At 41.3% G+C, this 18184-nt stretch overlaps 1 protein-coding gene across 6 annotated transcripts in view; it reads right to left on the bottom strand.

The window, feature by feature from the left end:
* Positions 1 to 18184, bottom strand: part of SASH1 (SAM and SH3 domain containing 1) — a 230628-nt gene that overhangs the window by 114723 nt on the left and 97721 nt on the right. For 5 of the 6 annotated variants that reach the window (XM_033097474.1, XM_033097496.1, XM_033097470.1 and 2 more), the window contains exon 2: positions 15915 to 16043. The exons of the other annotated variant lie outside the window; for it this stretch is intronic. In XM_033097474.1, coding sequence (XP_032953365.1) covers positions 15915 to 16043 — 129 coding nt within the window. The remainder of the gene's footprint in view (positions 1 to 15914; positions 16044 to 18184) is intronic. 6 annotated transcript variants of the gene reach the window in all.

Here is an 18184-nt window from a genome sequence, read left to right as displayed (position 1 = left end):
CCCTTGAACATCCAAACATGACTCAAACTAATACTAAAGTAGCTCAAATTACTAAAATTACAGTTCATCTGATAAGAAATCAATACATATGCCAGGTTCACAGTTTCTAAAACGGTAAATATTTCCCTGTAAGTCTCATCACTAATGTTAATTAATGAGTAATGTTAATTAATACCTGAGTATTATTCAGAATCACTGAGTTGCTTTCAGAAATGCCTCTTTCTTTTTCTCAACAATAATTTTCCTCTGACTCTTTCCCTATCTACTTCATGGTATATAATAGTTATTTTAGCTTTTGAGACTCATTGCACACTATAGTAACTATGGTACAAATTTTAAATTTAAAAACCAAAGAATAAATACTTCATTGTATCATTTACATCATTTCTAAGCAACTTTTTTTTTCTTTCATTCATGAATGCTTTAGGTATAACGTATTAAAGAATCCTTATCTCAGAGTGCCGGCACCTAAGCAGATATCCACTACTATTGCCAGGAGAGAGTGAGGTACAAATTGAAATTTATGTGGAAAACGAACACTGGATGCTTATTAATCATTTCTTAAATGAACTGTGATTTTCCTCAATCCCTAAAGCAAAATCTAGCCCAAAGGACCTCTTTTACTTGCAAGCACGTAAAACCCTCTTAAACATCTTGAAATATGGTGAGTCATACATTATATATGCTCAATTATGCGTCACAACAAGTCATACGTATCAATGATCAGTCTAGCTGCAGGCCATGAAGGGGTTATGTAACAACATGAATTATAACAAAATGGAGATTCAGAATTTGAAGAACGAGTGAAAAATCCACCAACAGTGCAGCTTGCATAGAAGCTTCAACAAATATTGGTCTTTATGGTCTTTGGGAATTCAATTTTCAAGCGACAGGGAACTTTAAGGAGATTTCATGTTTCATATTAATTTCATAATTTTTTATGTAGAAAATTACTAAAAATCCAAATGACATTTTATTCCATACAGTTTTAGATACAACCTGGCACATGGTGAGGACCAATTAAATACTGACTGAATGTAAGTCCATAATGTTGAATTACACAACATCTTGCCCTCTAGTATTACACAGTGTTTATTTTATTATATACATAATTATTTTTTAAAAATTATGTTACATATCTCTTGGACCCCAGAACACCTAGTGAAGTGCTCAATAAATACTTAGTGACTGACTGAATCACGTGATTATACATTTAACTAAAATTCATGAAATTGCTTAAATGAAAATACAGACCTGGGAGGCTATTTTTATGTCTGTGTCACAGATGTGTGGGCAAAGCTTTCTATTATACCACTGGGTTGCTTGTGACACTACAGTGTGTTATACGACTTTATAATGAAGTCCTCCTGACAGCTAGCCCATTTTACACAGAACACTTACCATCTCTAATGCAACGGGGCTGTTTATTACCTCATGAGGTTTCCGTTTAACTTTGGAATGTGACTTTGTGCGCAACTTATAATTAACATTGTCCTAGAGAGAAAATGTAATACTGGAACTAGGGTTCACTGGTTTATGGAAAGGTACAGCTCGTCTCAAGAAACCAATTGAGAACTTTTAAGAACTTTCTGAGATTAAAAAAAAAAAGTCTACTCTAGATTAGAGGTCATTTCTTTTGTGATTTGGATATGCAACCATTAAAATTACAACCTTGAGCACGACTTTCCACAACATTGTCTTTTTCTTAAAACAAAAACATACCCACCTCAATATTTGAGCAGTTTCTCCCGGTGCATCCTCATCAGGAGAGAGTGAGGTACAAAACACTCTCTAAACTCACTGCTACTCTACCCTAGGTGCATTTACGTCCAACTGACACACACCAGGATGTGTCTACAGCCATCTCCTGATGAGGAAGTGTGAGTACTCGTGTCAAGCTAAGAGTGTGTTCTGTCCGTTAGGGTCTGTGGTGATACGAGTGACAAAAATGACCAGACTATGTCATCTGATGCACGCTTTACCACTGCCTCCAACACGTCTTCATTAAAAGCACAAGGAATTTCCTGTTGTTTGGCTTGAAATACAGATGGCAGTTTTTAAGGACCACTTTGAAGTCACTCAGTTACTAAAGTTCTTGCATGACCCCAAGGCGATGTTGGTATAAAAATGCCTCTCTTCTCTTATTCGCTTGTTCTTTTCTAATTCCCTTATTATGATGTTGATGGAAGTTTTGGCAGCATTTGGCACACTTTACAGTAAACCAAACTGAACCTGAGAATTCATTTAAGCAAAAATTGAAACATGAGAATGTTTCGACTCAGTACTGCTATTTGCATAATACTATCTCCGTACAATTCTTTAAAATTGGATATTCAGTCAACCATTGTCCATTTATAAATGGTTAAGATGGTGAATTTTATATTACCATCTTAATACGGTAATATTTTACTGCCATCTTTGTAAAAATAATTTTTAGAAAAGCTTAAAAACAAAGAAAGACAGCTAAACTAAACTAATAAAGTCCAACCCTCCTCAGCACCACACCTGTTAGAAACAATTCCTTCCTCCACCTGAGAAGGCCTATCCTCCGGGCCCCTGGCTCTCCCAGGTCCTTTCTGCCTCCACTGACATTCCTGAACACAACATCCTGTCTGGTCAGTCCTCGAGGGGGTCTGCCCTTCCAGACTACCTGGATTCCTAGGCCCGACCTCTTGGCACTCTAGCCCCACCATCACCGATCCCACGTAAGTTGTCCTAGAGGTGGTATCTATACGTTGGCTGCCTCTCTGCTGGTTGCTGAGGGGTAGGACACCTCTCTCTAAGCTTGAGCACTGAATGTAAGCATCTGTATACAAACAGTAACATTGTTCAACTTAACACAAGATTACAATAACATATGCTAACTGTGTTGATTTAGTAACTTCTTTTTTATCTCTTGCAGTTCAGAAACAGATCTTTCACTCACATCTGTAATATCCACCCTGGCCATGCTAATGAAATCCTTCAGAGGTCTTCTTTGAGGTTCATATGGTGACAATTCCCATCAAAGGAAAGAAGCAAACAAATAGGATTGCTGAAATAAATTCATATCTGACTAGAATGCTGGCTTACATTCAAAATTTGCATCTCCTGAAGTCCGGCCAGGTGACTGGCACGGGCAATGAGAAGCATGCCCCCCGGGCCTGTTCCACAGCCCTGCCTGACCCTCTGTCCTGTCCACAAGTCAGTGTGACATGGGCACAAGCACATCTCTCGCCAAGTTTTCCATCACCATGGAGGCCACTGCCCTGCTCAAGGCGGGATGGGTTCCCAGGATTACCTTGTCAATTTCTGATTTTTTCTTTTTTTTTTTTTTGAACTAACAAATTGAGCTTTAATGTTGGCAAAGTGGACACATCCCCAGGTCAAGTTTCAGAGTCCGGGTTTTCTCACCATGCGCTGGGACACAGAATGCACAGCCGACCATCACAAGTTTCTACGGGAAGATGAAGTCAGAGGTCCAGTTTGCTATTCCAAGATGAATTCGCCCCCAGGGGAGTGGGTGAGGGTGCACAGCTTCGAGTTGTTACTGGTGGCCCCTTTCGCCTGGGCAGTGGAGGAAATAATGGCTCAGGAGCAAGGATGGGTCCCCAGTGGTCATAGGAGGGAAGAAAGGTGAGCGGAGGTGAGCAGGAAAGGGTGGGGGTGCTGAGGAACAGATGGGAAAGGAAAGGCAGCAGGTGGGCAGGGTGGTTCCTTCACATCTGCACTGTCAACACCACTGCGCCCCAGCCCTGCGGTGGGACTCAGCGGGAATGGGACAGAATCTCCTGTTCTCTGTGCCTCTGAACCAAATAACACCAAAGTCAGGCATGAGGTATGAAGAGGTATGGGGAGAAGGTCCATTTTCTTTGGTCTCCTACCTCCCTGCTCATTCCTCTTTATATTTTCTACAACCTTGGCCACCGTAATTTGCTGTTATCCTCTCTCTCTCCCTCTCACTCTTTCACTCTCTCTCTGACACACACACACACACAAGTGATCACAGGCAGGTGGTGAGAGCCAGAATGCCAGGGCTGGAGGGACAGCCAGGCCTGTGAGAGGAGCACAAAACCGTTCCAGGGTGTGCAGTGCAAAGAAGGGAGTGGGACAGCGAAGCAAGAGGCAGGAGGATTGCCTGCTTGTTTGAGCATCTGCTCAATTGCAGGAAGGTCTGTAAACTAGGGACTTTAAGTCCAGCCACTCCCTGGGCATTATCAACCTTCTCTTCCTAGCCTAGTGTTGGTTCTTTCATGGGTCCCCCCCCCCCAGCTTCCAACACTTGCATTATTACTTTTTCCCTCTCTGCTATTCTGCAGGTCCATGCAAATGTATGATTGACTCACGGGTGTTAAACAAAGAAGAAAAAAAAAGTGTTGCCTTGGAGCTGACTATCTATCAGATGGAACAGAAAATTCCACAGGGGAGGCTACACACAGGAGAGGAGGTGAGCGGTGAGTCATTTTGGAAAGGGCTGGATGACCACATGCACTGGTCTATTATATTCCAGATTTTATGAAGATTATTCTCATTGGATCCTGGATTTTTTTTTTTTTAAGATTTTTTTTGGGGAAGGGGAACAGGACTTTATTGGGGAACAGCGTGCACTTTCGGGACTTTTTCCCAAGTCAAGTTGTTATCCTTCCATCTTAGTTGTGGAGGGCGCAGCTCAGCTCCAGTTGCCGTTGCTAGTTGCAGGGGGTGCAGCCCACCATCCCTTGCGGGAGTCGAGGAATCAAACCGGCAACCTTGTGGTTGAGAGGATGCGCTCCAACCAACTGAGCCATCCAGGAGCTCAGCAGCAGCTCAGCTCAAGGTGCCGTGTTCAATCTTAGTTGCAGGGGGCGCTGCCCACCATCCCTTGCCGGATTCGAGGAATTGAACTGGCAACCTTGTGGTTGAGAACCCACTGGCCCATGTGGGAATCGAACTGGCAGCCTTTGGAGTTAGGAGCATGGAGCTCTAACCGCCTGAGCCACCGGGCCGGCCCCTGGATCCTGGATTTTTACATTTGGATACCCATTTCACAACAGCAGCTTATCCCTTAGAACCATAATAAAAATAGTTTTATGTAAGAAACTTGAAAGCGTGAAATACATTTTTTATTATCAAATTTATTTTCATGGGGAGCCTTTTCTCCTCCAATTAGAAGTTTGAACCTCTAAACATATTTTACATTTTTATTAGCAGCAAACATTCTGTAATAATGGCACTTTTTTCCAGAATTATAGTGTCAAAACTTTTCTTGCTCGAGAAGCTTTTTATTCGTGCTTATTTTAAAAACTAAGAGTGTAATAAGACAGCCTTACTTTTTGAGGATAGGAATTCAAACATCACCAAAATGCTCAGGTATTATCACTTATTCACTCCATCACTAGTATTTATATTATCTACTACATGCTGGGAACTGTTTTAGCCACAGAGATACAGCAGGAAACAATGTATTTATTATATACTGACCACAGAAAGGTGAAAAACACAACACAAAGTATTACAGGGTTCTGGAATAAGACTGTGGCGAAGGTTTCACAACCTTGTGTCTATACTAAAACCAGTGAACTGTACCCTTAAGAGTGAATTTTATGGGATGTGAATTATATCTCAACTAAAAAAACACACTTAAAAAGCCCTATGAAAATGTTCTCAAGGGAAACAATAGGTGCTATGCACTTTTTTAATATGGTAGGTATTTGACAAATAAAGAACAATCACTGTGGAATTTAATTAAAATATTATCTACTTGTAAATACACACACACACACACACACACACATATATATAATATATATTTACATACATATCCAAGATTGGTTATTACTATAGTTGGCATTATGATAATAACTGTTTAAGTACCCTTAGAAGTCCAGCCCTGTTAAATTCATCTAAACCTTAGCTGTTTACTTCTGTTGGTCCAGCTTATGGCACAGAATATGCTGAGTGATTATTCAAGTTCTTGTCCCAATTACTCAGAAACTAGCCTTGCACTTGATTTTATGTTGTAGAGCCCTGACCCTACCACAAGGGGCCTGGCTCTTCCAGACCAGTTCAGCTGGTTCCAACCAACAAGCATCACCACCTTTACCGTTTCTGTTGTCCTAATGCTTAATGTATGTCCAGGTGAATGGATGGTGAGCTAGAATTTGTTGTACATAAATTTGTGTCACCCACTTAAGAATATAACTCATATAATCTTATCCTTGGCTGTCCTGTTCTATTGCAACATAAGCTTCCTGAAAGAAGGTTTATATTTTCTGTTACTAATAACTTCCCCATGATACCAAGTATGTTATAGAAACACACCAGAGGGCCAGCAAATGTTGTTTTTACTTTGCTGATTTTACCAGTTTCCTGCATTCACTTTCAGGAAGAATACTACATGTCATCATTTAGCCATTTCTAAAATAGTTTTTACATAATATGTACACTAAAATCACAATATTATAGAAACCCCTAATAATGCATTATTTTGTTAAAGAATCTGAGTTTTCAAGAAAAAGCTACAGGTGAAACAGTAAAATGTTTTATTTTATTTACTTATTTTATTATTTTACTGTATTTACTTTTCATTTTCCTTTGCCTTCTTGAGTGGAATTCTTCTAACGTCTATTATCCTTTGTCATCTACAACAATGTAGGGGATATCGTTTACAGATCCTTTTCAATTCAGGATTGCCCACAAAATCTACAAAGTTGCTTGCTCCTATTCCAAAGCGACATTGTTGAGCTTTTTAAGTTCCTCTATTTACCTTTTACGTCTCTTCATTTGCTAACATTTCTTACCACTATCAGATGACTACCTCTGGCTACCAGTCAACACTCTTCTAATTTACTCCTTCTAATCTGCCAGAGAAGTTAAGACATCGTGCACGCTTTAATAGAAAGAAGACAGACATGAAGTCGTTAAGGGAGAATGAATAGAAAATGTGAAATTCCAGAAAGCTATTTGAAACCCAGTTTTTAAAATTGTTATCCTTGGTAAGAGGGTAATTAGAGACTCTGAACTTCTCCTTTAAGTAATTTTGTAGGGTGTTTATTTTTTTCCCCAATTTTTTTATAATGAGTGTATCATTGCAATTGGTATGATAAAATTATATTATACTGTGCTTTATAATACTACACTTTTATATTACACAAACACATAAACTAATCTGTCGATCAAGATTTATTGGAGGGCGGAGGGGGGCGGGTGCCTTGAGAAATCTCCTGAGAATAAAACACAAGATTAGTAGGTGGCCTGGGGGGATTCAGAGATCTGGCATTTGACCTCTTTGTTTCAAATCCCCTGACACTTACCAGCTTTTTGACTTCTAACAAGTCCTATTTTTATGATTATTACTCTTTATCAGTATTTAGTATTTCTATGATAAATAATAATAATATGTATTATAAATATTCACTGTGACCTTGCATGTAGTGAGGAACTCCGTGGTGCTCTACAAACATCATCTTATTTATCCTTTACAACAACCCCATGAAGAAGCCATTGTCATGCCCATGGGGCAAGGAAACATCCAGGCCAGTGGCAATGCAGCCACGCTTCCCCACCTGGTGACACGGCCTCCCTTTGGGAGTATTAGTTTTTGCCTCTGCCCAACTGAAATCATAAGATTACTGATATCCATGTCCGAGGGCCATTAAAAGAACTAAATAAGGTATATGTGGATGCCTCATAAATGCCAATGTACTTTTAAAATGTTATTATGGTGATCGTTATCAGCACAGCTATTATTATGCCTTCGTCATACGTCACCCTTCCTTTTAGTTATTGGCAGTACTTGAGGTAGTGAGGCAGATAAAGTACTCTGAGTTTTACACATGTTAAGCTATACTCGTGAGCAATGACGTAGAATAACTTAATTGATACTTACCATAATATCACCAGTACTTAAAAGATTCATCAAAGATATTGAATAGAAAATGTTTCCTTAACATTCTCCTTTAGAAGAAAAAGTTTACTCTTCATGAGTCAAGTGACTCTGAGGAAGAATGCAGATAGAATACCAAAACAGAGTCCGAAAGATGAAAGCAATCAAAGGACTCGGAGCAAAACCCACACCCCAGGGAGAAAGGACATACACATACAAACAAAATTACCCTTTGAAATCACAGCTGGAAATCTGTCTTCCTCTTGGCATCTTTGTTAAGAAGCCATGTCTCTGCTGTCGCACACGTTAAAAAAATAACATTCACTCCCACAAACACATCCAGATGTTCACGAATATTCATGACGTGCTTCCAATCTGGTTTGGACTTGCCCTTGATTTATTTTTGATTAAGTTCCATGAGCTTCTGCTGGGGCCCATGAGATGGACGGCATTGCTGTGGCACAAATTCCACACATCTTCATATTCTAAATAATCGGAGAAAGTCTCTCAAACTATCCCTTATCAACAAATGATTTATGCACAAGCCTCAGAATAACCAGAAATAGAGAAACTGGTATACTCCCGAACCCAAACTCTAACACAGTTGATAAATTACACCTCCATTTCTAACACAGATTTGATGAGTCGGGAAGGGTGGAGGCGAAGCTAGAACCTGAAGCTCTACAGTGAGTAATACAGAGAAACACTAAAAGAAAGGCAATGGCTGCGCCCTGAGGGTCCTGAGATATATTTTCCAGTCCTTCCAGATCCAAATGGTGGAAAAGCCAGGATAAGTGTAACCAAACCAAATGTATCGAACCGATTAGCTCAACATTTTACCATCTTGCGCTCTTTAAAATTCTCAAAACTTCCAAACTGAACAAAAAGGCAGCTCTAAATGAAAAAAAAAATACTGCTGAAATGTGGGTAAAGATCTGCTAATGAAAGGTAGCCAGAGAAAGCTCCAATCAATATACTCGGTGTTCTGGGGCCCAATTCTTTCTGTCCTTAGTCATTTCAGTGCACAAGAGCTATGGTGAGAGATTTGTCCAAAATATGGGCCTATATATAGGTCAGGAGGCCAATATCAGGTGTGTGTGCCAACATCAGCAAAGGCTTACAGCCTTGCTACAGGTGACTTCCTGTCTGGACCCGGCATGCATCTCTCTAACCCCATTCCAGACACCTAACCTTCGCCATCCCCCAATCCAAGCCTTGGAGGCAGGAGGACCATTTGGCCTGGGCCACTCAGTCTTCATTCACCAAAGGCTCCAAGTGTAGATTTTTGACATCATAGATACAGCCACAGAAACTCACTCTTAGGGCATGAAAATAAGGAAATAGTCATCACACTCCTTTACATTTTGTCCCACGTCAAGACATACATGCCTCTTGTGTTTTACAAATTAACTATAATTAGCACAAATAAATTACACTGTAATCTTCTGCATTAGAAGTGTTAGTAATTGTTACACGTAAACATTTAGATGGTACTACAGTTTGGTACCATGGTTTTAACATGCCAGGGCTCCAAAAAGGCACCTGGCCTGGGCCTCACTCAACTCTGAAAGGTTCTGATTCCAGAAACATATGCTTCTCCCCTCCCAAGCCCTGGCCAAGCCCAGATTCTGCCATCAAAGAGGCCCCTTTTATTTTAATTCCTTGGCTGGTGTCCCCAGTCACTGTCAATTTGATTAACATTTAGGAATTCTCTGTTGTATGTAAATGAAAACTACTACAAAGCTCAGACATTTTCCTCTTTCTGGCAACCATTTGTATTTTAAGCAGGATGCTATTTTGGTTTTTAATCCCTCAGGCATATTGTGCTTTATAACTGCAAACAAACAAAAATCAGTCATTTCTAAATGTTCAGGAGCAAAACCAGAAAAAGAGGCTGATGTTGTCGATCCATAAAAAATCTGATGATGCTCTCTGAACCTGTGGACTATCATATCGCACATAAAACATCTAATCTGTTTCCATCATTGTACAGAGGTCTACAAAGGTCTCTAAGAGGATAGAAGCTCACCTAAATTGATTGTAAGCATAATAAAAACCTTAATTACGAGAGGTATGGGATGCCAAGATCAAATCTGGCAGCCAAGAGATCTGCTTATGTCCATGTTAACGCGGTGCAATGTACAAAAAATGCTGACTAAATGGGGACTGGGCATTCGACTACAAACAGGACTTTGTCTGAGAGGAGTGAGAGCACAGAACTGTATTACCATCTGGCTTAAGACATAATGCCTCAGTGTATTTTGACATCAAGTGTGTGAATCCCACAGCAGAGTGTAGTTCAGACTCACCATCTAATGCCCACTGTTTCTGATTGCAATCTGCAAATCAACAGTAGCCCAGAGCTAGCGAATGATGTCGGTTCAGACAAATCAGTTCAGACAAAATGAAACAAAATGAAAATAAATACTCTTCAGAGCAACAACTGGGCTTTAGCAATTGAATACTTAAACGCAGGACAATTTACAACGCAGATCACATTCTTACTCTGTGAATAATGAGAACAAGAATCCAGGGAGTAACGTTTGCCTCCTGAGCAGCTATGCTCCAGGGACATGCCCTCGGAACACCTGTGACATATGGGGGGTGGGGCAACGTCTCTTGCCTTATTTTCTCAAATATTTAGGGAGCTCAAAGGTATAGGAAACCAGTTTTCCACATGCTTTGCTGTCTCTAGCAAATAACAAAAGAGTAGCCAATAAAACTAAACAAACAAACAAACAAGAAAAACCACAGAGATTGGAATATGTCTGCATGCCACAAGTTCACCCTGGCCCAGCAGGTCAACTATTGCAAAACAGCAATTATTTTTGTTCTGTCTTGTGAATGGTGATGAATCAGAAGAACAGCCCCCTTTTTTATATCATTAGTAATCCAGGGACCTCTGAAAACAACAGCATGTAACTTTTTTCAGCACATGGTTTATTCCTTAGGTTCCAGCCATGGCAAACCTCTCAATGGGCCATAAAAGCCACACTGTCTCTCTGTTTTTGACCTTTTCACAAACTGTGACCTCTGACTTAAATTATTCTGCACTGTGCATACGCCCAGCTTCATCTTCTATGTTCTTTACAATGGGGCCTGAGTATCACCTCCTTCAGGAAGCCTTCTTTGATTTTCCTAAACTGGGTCAGGGGCTGTCTTCTGTATTCCTGCACAGCATTATTAATCATCTGTTTACCTGTCTAATGCCCCCACTAAATTGTGACCTCTCTGTGGATGGGGAACACATTTTTATCTGTGTGTTTTGGAAGAGCAAAATCTGAGATACAGGCCCCATACTCATTAAATATTTTGAAATAATTACATACATAAACGAATTCAACAAATACTTACTGAGCACCTATTATGTGCTGTGTATTGTTTGTTCTCTATGCTGAAATACAGACCTGACCACAACAGACAGACAAAAATCCCTGCCTTTAAACTCGGATTTACTGAGAAGGGATCTGAGGAGATGTTGCGAGGCGATCGTTATGTTCTAAATCATGCTATGTCCACTTGACACAACTATACAGCTAGGATTCGTGCATTTCAATATATAAATTTACTTCACAAAAGAAGTTTTAAAAAATAACAATAACCAAGCAGCGGTGAGGAGTAAAGATGAAATGAGAATGGCAGAATGCTCACCACTGCTGAAGTCAGGTAAGAGGTACAGGGAGTTTGTTACCTTGTTTATACACGTTTGAAATGTCCCAAAGTAAAAACTAAAAAAAAAAAAAAAACCTGCACTCCTGTGAAAAAATAGTAATGATGTACAAAAAAACAGATACTCTTCTATGTTACTACAGGAACTCTGAACTAGGAATAGAAGGGGAGGAAAAGAAATGAACAGTCAGTTATAGGTCAGTTACGATGATGTACCAGGTACTGTATAGTAGTTTCCTCATTTAATCCTCATAATAACTTTATGAGACATTTTTACCTCCATTTATAGATGGGGAAACTGAGGCTTAGAAAGATTATATAACTTACCAGCAAAGTGAAACAGCCAGGATTTGAACCCAAGTCTGTCCGACACCCCCAGCCTCTTTCCACCGTGTTTCTCACACCCTTTTGCCACTGCAACAAGCCCAGAAGCTAGGACGCCAACTTGGGTCTAGGGTGGGAGTGCTACAGTCCAAGGAATCCCCCCAAATCACGAGACACGACTCTTACTGCCTCTTCATTCAGGATTATATCTGGAAAGATCAAATTGACGAAAATTGCAAGGAACAATAATTATATCCCAGAATTATTCCTACACCATTGGCAATGGCTCTGGTATCACATTTTTCTGTGATAATATCAATATTTTCATTTATATTCCCGGTCTTTAAAGATTTGGATGGGTCTCCGCCTGGGCTCCTGTTTCTTCATGCCAACACAGGTGTGATAATGATTTGGGACAGAATCCAAGCCGGGCTTCGGCTGATGTAGTCAGCAGAATCCCACTGTAAATGGGGACTTCTACATCAGGGCTATACGACACCAACAGCCACACAAACTTGTTTCCTGTCAATGCACAAGCGGATTCAATCTCAAAGATGCTAAGGAAGCTGGTATGGCCGATAATAAGAGGCCACCTTGCGTGTGTCCCTTTCCTGGCCACGGTGTCACTTGGACAGATGTCAAACTTAGCATCACTAGAGATGGGGCCATTATGGACTTGAAAAGCTGCTGTCATTTCCAAATGCAGCTTTTCACAGCCAAAAACACACACGGTACTCAGGCATGTGCCAAATGTGTGGAAATATGGGCAACTTCCCTGCTGTCCACAAGCACTAATGATCAAATCCCCAGCAGAGGCCCCGGCTGCGGTCCAAACACGCTGTTCCTTTAGGGCCCATTTGGTACTAAATAAAAACTCTCACCGTAGTTATCAATTGAAATCATAATCCCTGTTTATACTGCTGAATTTTCATCCATCTGTACTCTCTGTTGCCTTCATCTAAACTAGTTGACTGGCCCCAAAAACACTTTATCAAGAAAGTGCTTTATTCCAGTCAGGAGCCGGGTGACTAGGTCCTGGAAAAATAGCTCGACATCCAGTCCAGGAAGTTAATTACTAACATAATGATCAAAACCTTTTATTTTTCAGGGTTAAGTCAAGCATCTCTGTGGGCAGGGTATCTTTTTGGTTTGTTTGTTCTCCAGTTGATATGTCATTAGCTCTTAATGACAAAGCATCTCTGGGCTTTTTAAAGCCAAAACACAAACATCTGAATATGTATTCTGTCTATAGAATGTTCTCTCGATCCCCAAAATTCACCCACAAGATTTAAAAGTGAAACAAACTCATCAAACTGACTTAACCCATCACCCCAAACCCTCTATAACTCAAGGTTGTCTCTAAACTTTTTCTACAGCAGATACAAGAAATTCAGTGTTACATTTTTTGTCACTATAAAATGTTTTCAGCTCCGAATATGTTATTATTTCCTCTTAGTGCTTTGACAGATTATTTTTTCCTCAAGCCATCTCACATTCAGCTTTGACAGGGCTGCTTACTAACATAGAAAGAATGAATTAAGCTGCAGGTCCTTAGACCTGAAGCTGCTCCAACAGTAGAGCAGAGAAGTTTGTCGGCTTGTCTGAAGGCAGAACTCAAAGTCTAGAAATACAGGTGGAATCTGATGCACTAACAGGGAGCGTTATGGACTGAAAGTTACAGCTTTTCAAGAAAATGAGTTCCCATTAGGACTCAATCTGTGATGAGCTCACGACCTCCAGAGGGAATTTTCTGTAAGTCGACAGTGCTACATGCATCGTCTGAATGATGACCTTAAAACATGTCTAACACGGACAACTAGAGTCCTGAGCCATGCAAATGACATGTGAAACACATGGCAATCTACTCTGGCCTTCACCAATTGGAGACCTCCCATTTACCAGGGCAACGTGCCTGGAATCTCAAAGAGAACTTGAATGTGTCAATTGGGGATCTTATTTTTCTTACTAACTACAGTTTAAAGGATGAAGAGTGTTTCTAGCCTGGCTCGAATTAGCGCTCATCAATTTTACCCACCACCACATTTTAGCACCTTTGATGAGAACTAATTAAGCTCATGTGGTGTTTTTTTTCTCCCCAGACTGCCTTTTGCAGCTCTGGAACAGAGCACACCAAATTAAGCCCATCTGTCTAAATGGGAAGAAGTTATTTATCCCACTGCCTGACAGGCTTCCCATCCCGTCTAGAAGCTGACTTCTGAGGTTCCCAAACACCAGAGGATGATTATGGCAACCCCAAATCCTAACCGGCTAGAATTTTGGGGACAGCAGTGTGGCATCAAGGATCATCCACTGATTCATAGCAATCATTTCCTTGAATGGTGACATGTCCTAGGAGGCCACAAAATACGTTACCAGACTATCCTTCAAGGTCCAACTTGTAACATTCAACAATTCAGTGCAATATTTAAGTTGTACTGTGGTAATCTTGCCAAAAGGAAAGCTTTTCATTAACTATGCCCCAACAGGAGAGACTAATTAATTTTAACAGAGCAGAGGGGTCTTTAAAGGAAGGAAATAACGCCACCATTCACACAAGCCAGGGGACAAAGTTATAGGAAAGAAGTCCTTGGCAATGAAGATGCCCATGTGTCTGCCTGGGCCATGGTATCAGGCTCTCATCTGCCCCCAACGGATGCTTCTCAGCTTTAATTGACTCCATTATACTAACTCCCACCCCTGCCAACTGCTACCTCAGTGAGCAAAAAGAAATAAAATCGATAATTATTTGACAGTCATGAATTAAAGTGCCTAAGAAGGCCAGCATGTTACTTAGGGCAAAATGGATCGTGTCCATTTACAGAATATTCAGCAGTGGCGCCTAAACCACCTGTTGGGTCCCTTATATAATAGGCCCTTTATAACATAAGAGGAATTCCTAATAAAAGAATTATCTGTTCCTAGTTATTGGGGTTTTTCTTTCATTCCTATCCTAGGTAGATTTATGGAAAGTTTTCTCTTAAAAAAGGATTAAATTCCATCAGCATTTTTCAAACTCTTACTTTTCTTTTAAAAAGATCTACATTTCAAAGATCTGTTTTAGAACAGATCCATGGAGTCCCCTGATATATAAAAGAAGTTCGAAAAGAAGGTGATCTGGACAAAGAGGCATGGGGGTTTCGCCTTTTTTTCTGCCTCCCATTCCCGAAGTGGTCTTGAGGTCACCACAGGGAAACAAAACAATTTGAAAGCACTGAACCAAAGTGAATACAAGTATAACATATGTAGCAAATTTTAATTAATAAATGCAGAAGTTTCAGTAAGATACTTTATAACAAATGCACAACATGGAAATACTAGTACATGTATCGTTATCTCAAGAGCACCTAAGCTATTTATTTACTATGTATCACATGCAAGTTCAAATGCTCCAGCAATCATACACATAAAAATCTTTACCAAACAGTGAAATGGATTCTGATACACCTGAGTGAGAGAAGAGAAGACAGCCATGAAAAACGGTGATTACAAAGAGGTCTTAATAACATGAGAGAACTATAATAAAATGGTAAGTAAAAAAGCAAGGATTACATTGCTGATATAAAAATGCCCAGAAAAACACTGAAGAGAGAGAGATCTGCTAAAACACCAATGTGGCTATTGCTAGAAGGGAGATTAGAATGGTTTCTTGCTTCTTTAAATCTCACTTTGTTTCCAGAAGGAGGAAGAAAAGGAAGGAGAAGGGAGGGAAGGAGAAAAGAACTAGCCTAGACATCCTTTGGGCTTAAAAGTCAATAAAAATGTAGTACTGTATACACAGGCCAACAGTAAAGACATCCTTTTCCCTTAAATTAAAAGAAAAAAAAATCCAGTCTTTTAATGAATATAAAGATTTGATGATATTGCCCCAGCCAATACTTATTCACATGTCTGATATCTGCAAAACTGGGTTAATCCTTTAGGGATCTGAATGTTTTACCCCAAACTAGCGCAGCAGCCAGCTCACTGATGCTCCACGTACAGCTGGGACCGTTAGAAGGCCCACGGAGGGGGAGCTGGAGCAGGAGCTCAGACAGGCGTAGCTGCCGGGCAGGACACAGCCCCAGTGCCACCCACTCACCACATCCAGCTCCTGCGAAACCCGCCGTTTCCGCAGCTCCTCCATTCTCTCGCACACATCAGAGAAGCAGGTATTGTAATAGTCTGCATACTGCTGTGCCAGGTCATCAATGTTGCCCAGGGAGCCGTCCTGAGGGCGAGGAGGGTGGGAGAAGAACAGAGGCGGTCAGTCACCTGCAAAAGCCCCATGTCATCCGGTCTCCCTCTCCACAGCATTTATAGGAGTAACAGCCCGTAGTTATGAAGCGGGGCACATGTAACATCTCCTAATCCTCGGGACAGTCCTTGGACACAGGACCCCTCTCCTCACTGTACAAACATACAATAGTTCAATGAAGTTAACCAACAGCCCCAGGATGGCAAGGCTGACAAGCCGAGAAGCCAGGCCTCCAGCCTGCAATCGTGTGGTACCAAAGCCACAGTTTAAACACACACCTCTGCCTGCCTGGCACGTCTAAGAAACCCCCAAGAAGTGCCGTCAGCAGAGGTACTGTGTCAATATGAGACTCCCTAGAGCCCAATTGGGCCTGTGGCGGCCTCAGAACCTCCTGGGAAGCTTTTGAGAAATCCAGATGCCAGGACGCCACTCCCAGAAATTCTGGTTGGAACCCGAGAATTCAGGAACCAATGAGGAATGCTGCATCTGAGACACCCCTGAACCATAATACCTTCCTAGGAGACCCTCTGAAAAGTGGAGTCGTTCCAAGTACAGATGCAAGAGTACGCGTTCCAAATTCACCCACATAAATAAGGAATCACATCTGTCTCTACAGGGAAGCGCCTGGAAGCTGCTTTGGAGCCTACCTGGCTCGGTTCACACCCAGCTCACTGCCTCTTCTGGTTCAGTGACTTTTGACATGTTTCCTAACCTCTGGCAACACTGCAATCAGAACAGTTCCTATCTCACAAGGAGGAGTCATGAAGTGACATGGAACACTTAGAACCTAACCCCTCATACTCCATCCGGGAACATCGTAAGTGCTCAAAACTTATTTAGCTAATGATATTCACGGCAAGATAATGTCTGAAACCATCGTTTTCCTTTAGGGGATTTGAGTCCTAAATACATGTTCGGACACATACCTGTGGGCCAGCAGAAATGGTGCGTGCATTTGTCAGTTGTGCCATTTTTTCTAGCCATTCGTGCAATCATTCATTCAGAAAAATCACCCCCCCTGCCGCTTTTCACCTCCCACCATACCCTTTGGTGTGAATAAATGACCCTACCAATTCAACCAAGGAGAAGACAACGTTTAGACAACCTGAAAGGTGCACACACATGTTCTATTTTACAGACTGTGGGCCGGCCTCCTCATAGAATTCATGTTAGCACATCACACACAGCAACACATGTCTAATACCGAAAAGCACATGCAGACGCAATTGAGGCATGGGAATTAAGAGTTCTCCAAAAGCCTTTCTGCTAAAGCCCTGAAGGCCCTGGTCAGGAGGTCTGGGTCAAGGCAAGAAGTCCCCTCTAACCGACTTCTTCATTTGCTGATTTTATAGAACTGAAATCAGTGAAGAAACAGAAACTGAAAGAAATGTTTTTTAAAAAGAGACTCTTCCTTCCCACCATTAAGATGTTCTATGTTTGCAGCAATTGCCTCTAAGTCCCCAGTACAGAGCTAGGACGAGAAGGCCTCTTATAAGGCCAGCAAGATGTTTAAACATTTGAATAGGTCTGAGTAAAAGTCCCTCCCTGAGACAATAGGCTGGGTGGACAGTCTAGCAAAGGTGGAAGCCTCCCCTGCTCTTCAAAATGTTTACTGCCAAGTTTCCAGCTAGGAAATAGCATCAGCCAAGATGGAAACCGGCTGCGGCGCCTCTGAGGAAATGCACAGAGGCAATCAGCCTACCAGTCTGTGCTTTCCTGTATTCAGTAAAGGAATTGCCTGAAAAAAGAATCACTCTTGGGAAAGAGGGAGCCAGGCCAGAATATCTTAAGGTGAAGCTCCCGACATATAGATAAATCATGGTAATTCAAGTGATCCTAAGGTTTGCCCTGACTCGTCTCAACTCGACAGCACAACCCCCGCCACCCCCACCCCCAGGCAACAACACAAAACTCCACGAACTCCACAGTAGTTTTCCAATCTCCTTCCCCACTTTGCCTAAGCTACCATTGACCCAGCCACCAAAGTGACCCTCCTAAACAGAGATCTGATCGGGTCTCTCTCCCCTGAGAATTATCCATTCCTCTCCCATCACCCATCCTACAAAATAAACCCCAAGCTCACCAGCCTGGCTTTCAGAGCCCTTCACCTCCAC

This window comes from Rhinolophus ferrumequinum, chromosome 3 (genome assembly GCF_004115265.2).
Source record: "Rhinolophus ferrumequinum isolate MPI-CBG mRhiFer1 chromosome 3, mRhiFer1_v1.p, whole genome shotgun sequence".
Taxonomy (NCBI): Eukaryota; Metazoa; Chordata; class Mammalia; order Chiroptera; family Rhinolophidae; genus Rhinolophus; species Rhinolophus ferrumequinum.
The sequence above is the reverse complement of the archived record's forward strand: the minus strand, read 5'-3'. Positions and strand labels throughout refer to the sequence as shown.